At 44.5% G+C, this 3,303-nt stretch overlaps 1 protein-coding gene across 1 annotated transcript in view; it reads left to right on the forward strand.

The window, feature by feature from the left end:
* capn1 (calpain 1) overlaps window positions 1-3,303 on the forward strand; it is a 16,318-nt gene extending 13,015 nt beyond the window's left edge. The window contains exons 13-22 of the mRNA XM_030780845.1: window positions 699-910; window positions 1,118-1,157; window positions 1,382-1,447; window positions 1,572-1,629; window positions 1,805-1,869; window positions 1,969-2,037; window positions 2,277-2,355; window positions 2,599-2,715; window positions 2,967-3,025; window positions 3,217-3,303. Coding sequence (XP_030636705.1) covers window positions 699-910; window positions 1,118-1,157; window positions 1,382-1,447; window positions 1,572-1,629; window positions 1,805-1,869; window positions 1,969-2,037; window positions 2,277-2,355; window positions 2,599-2,715; window positions 2,967-3,025; window positions 3,217-3,243 — 792 coding nt within the window. The 3' untranslated portion in view covers window positions 3,244-3,303. The remainder of the gene's footprint in view (window positions 1-698; window positions 911-1,117; window positions 1,158-1,381; window positions 1,448-1,571; window positions 1,630-1,804; window positions 1,870-1,968; window positions 2,038-2,276; window positions 2,356-2,598; window positions 2,716-2,966; window positions 3,026-3,216) is intronic.

Below are 3,303 nucleotides of genomic sequence, written 5' to 3' on the forward strand. Positions count from 1 at the left end.
CTCAACTCTACTGAATGACTGTATGTAGTTTACTCAACTCTACTGCGCTACTGTATGTAGTTTACTCAACTCTACTGAATGACTGTACGTAGTTTACTCAACTCTACTGCGCTACTGTATGTAGTTTACTCAACTCTACTGAGCTACTGTATGTAGTTTACTCAACTCTACTGAATGACTGTATGTAGTTTACTCAACTCTACTGAGCTACTGTATGTAGTTTACTCAACTCTACTGAATGACTGTATGTAGTTTACTCAACTCTACTGAATGACTGTATGTAGTTTACTCAACTCTACTGAATGACTGTATGTAGTTTACTCAACTCCACTGAATGACTGTATGTAGTTTACTCAACTCTACTGAATGACTGTATGTAGTTTACTCAACTCCACTGAATGACTGTATGTAGTTTACTCAACTCTACTGAATGACTGTATGTAGTTTACTCAACTCCACTGAGTGACTGTATGTAGTTTATTCAACCTAGAAGTTTTAGATAACTCAAGTAAAATCTGAGCCAAATGTATAGTGACCCATTGCAAAAAATGCTCCTATAATATAGAACATAATAGACAGACAACAACATCCATACCAATACTACTACTACTACTACTAATAATAATAACAACAAATGAATGGACTTAGTGGCTTAGTCTCAGTTCTCTGTGTGTGTGTGTGTGTTTGTGTGTTTGTAGTATGTGGGAAGGTCCGGAATTCACCTGAAGAGGGATTTCTTCCTCACTCATGCGTCCAGCGCTCGCTCCGAGCTCTTCATCAACCTGCGGGAGGTGAGCACGCGTTTCAGCCTGCCCGCCGGGGAGTACATCGTCATCCCCTCCACCTTCGAACCCAACCGAGAGGCCGACTTCGTCCTGAGGGTCTTCTCCGAAAAGCCAGCCAACTCAGAGTGAGTGTATTCCGGGATATCCGATCGAGAGGGCAAAAAGCAGCTTGAGCAGAGATGAAAAGATAGGCTCTGAAAAGAGATGAGTTAGTAAAGTCAGAATGAAGGAAGCTAATCATGGAGGAGAGAGGAAGACAAAATGAACAGCAACAGACTGATGAAGACGATAAACGCCGTCCTAAATGTTGTTTCCTTTCTGTTCTGCATCAGGGAGCTGGATGATAAAGTGACAGCAGATATCCCGGCAGAGGTAAAACACAGAAAGAGAGATGAGCTCAAGCATGTGAGCCAAGAAATCTTTAATACAGATACTGACCGCCTCTCTCTCTCTCTCTCTCTCTCTCTCTCGCTCTCGCTCTCTCTCGCTCTCTCTCGCTCTCTCTCTCGCTCGCTCTCTCTCTCTCTCTCTCTCTCTCTCTCTCCCTCTCTCTCTCTCTCTCTCTTGCTCGCTCGCTCTCGCTCTCTCTCGTTCAGCCCCAGGTTGATGAGAGTCAGATTGACGCTGCATTTAAGAATCTGTTCAGACAGCTGGCTGGATCGGTGAGAGCAATCAGAATGTGTTTAAAGATGTCACGCAGAGCCAGACGGTACGCCTCCTCTCTTACTCTTTCCTTCTCTCTCTGTCTCCCTCTGTGTGTGTGTATGTGTGTGTGTATGTGTGTAGGACATGGAGATCAGCACCAATGAACTGCAGACTATACTGAACAGGGTCATCAGCAAACGTGAGTCTAAATGAATGGGGCACACATGCATTGAATACTGATTCCAGAGACGTTCACGTCCGCAAAGTGAACTGTTCTTGGATCAGTATTCCGTTTTCAACTTCATCACAGTAAGATTAGTGTATGAACCCAACAGACTGCTGAAAGATTGAGCTTGTATCTCTCTGTCTCGCAGACAAGGATCTGAAGACAGACGGCTTTGGGAAGGAGGCCTGTCGCAGTATGATCAACCTTATGGATGTATCCTTCCTACGTATTTGCGCTGTTGTCCTGTCTGTCTGACTGTGCGCGTCTGTCTCTGTTGGACTCTGTTTGTTTTTCCTTGATGTCCCTGTGCAGAAAGACGGCAACGGAAAACTAGGACTCACTGAGTTCCACGTACTCTGGGAGAAGATTAAACATTACCTGGTGAGATCAGGTCTTCCTGTCCGGACGACATCATTCTCTTTATGTTTTGTGTGCGTGTGTGTGTGTGTGAGAGTGTGTGTGTGTGTGTGTGTGTGTGATTCTTGTGATTTCATTTCTCTAGTCTGCAGTAGCTCTCCCATAATGCACAGTCCCTATCCCTCATGCCTCATCCAGATGAACTGGTTATTCTCTCTTTTTCTCTCTGTGTCAGTCTCTCACTCTCTTTTTCGCCGTTTCAGACGATATTCAGGCAGTTTGATCTGGACAAATCCGGGACCATGAGTTCCTACGAGATGCGTATGGCTCTTGAAGCAGCAGGTAAAGTTCTGCGGCAACTCATCCATCCATCCACTCATCCATTCATCCATCCATTCATCACGCATCTATCCATCTGCCCTCTCATATTCTCATTTGTTTATCCATCCATCCATCCATCCACTCATCCATTCATCCATTCATCCATCACGCATCTGTCCATCTGCCCTCTCATATTCTCATTTGTTTATCCATCCATCCATCCTTATACTTACTCTCGTCTCCTTTCTTTAATTTCCCTTTCAGGTTTCAAGCTGACAAATCATTTGTTCCAGCTGATTATTCTTCGATACACAGAAGAAGATTTCTCTGTCGATTTCGACAACTTTGTCAACTGCCTCGTCCGACTGGAGACCATGTTCAGTGAGTAACAGCTTTACGCATGGAAACGAGGATCTGAGCATTGGCAGCCGGATTAGACGTACCCGGATATGTTTACCAATCGTATCTCGCCCCGAGTATTTTATTCAAATAGATGAACCGAATCAAATCTAGATGATATTGTATGTTAATTAAACCCTCGTTTGCACTGGAGGCTGATCTTAAGGTGATACCTTGTTCTGAATGAGCTCCCAGAATTCTGTGGTAACGTTCAGCCGTTTTTTTTTTTTCAGAGACCTTTAAGACGTTGGACACGGATGCCGACGGAGTGATATCGCTAAACTTCTTCCAGGTTTGTAGAGACTATAAAACAGAGTCGATCAGATCTCATCTAGCTTTTGATAGCGTCCTAATACGAATGATCTTCACAGCGGCCTCGTAGCTGGTTCACAAGCACCCGTTCTCTCACCAGCTTTGATGCAACAGTGCATGTAGTATGTACAGTATGTGTGGTCTGATTGTATCGTTTCTGGTTGTTTACAGTGGATCTCCTTGACTATGTTTGCCTAGAGGGCCTCCCAGAAGCCAGCCTGCCTCTATACACTGCATCCAGTCTTTGCCTGACCCCCC

This window comes from Chanos chanos, chromosome 7, assembly GCF_902362185.1.
Source record: "Chanos chanos chromosome 7, fChaCha1.1, whole genome shotgun sequence".
Lineage (NCBI taxonomy): Eukaryota > Metazoa > Chordata > Actinopteri > Gonorynchiformes > Chanidae > Chanos > Chanos chanos.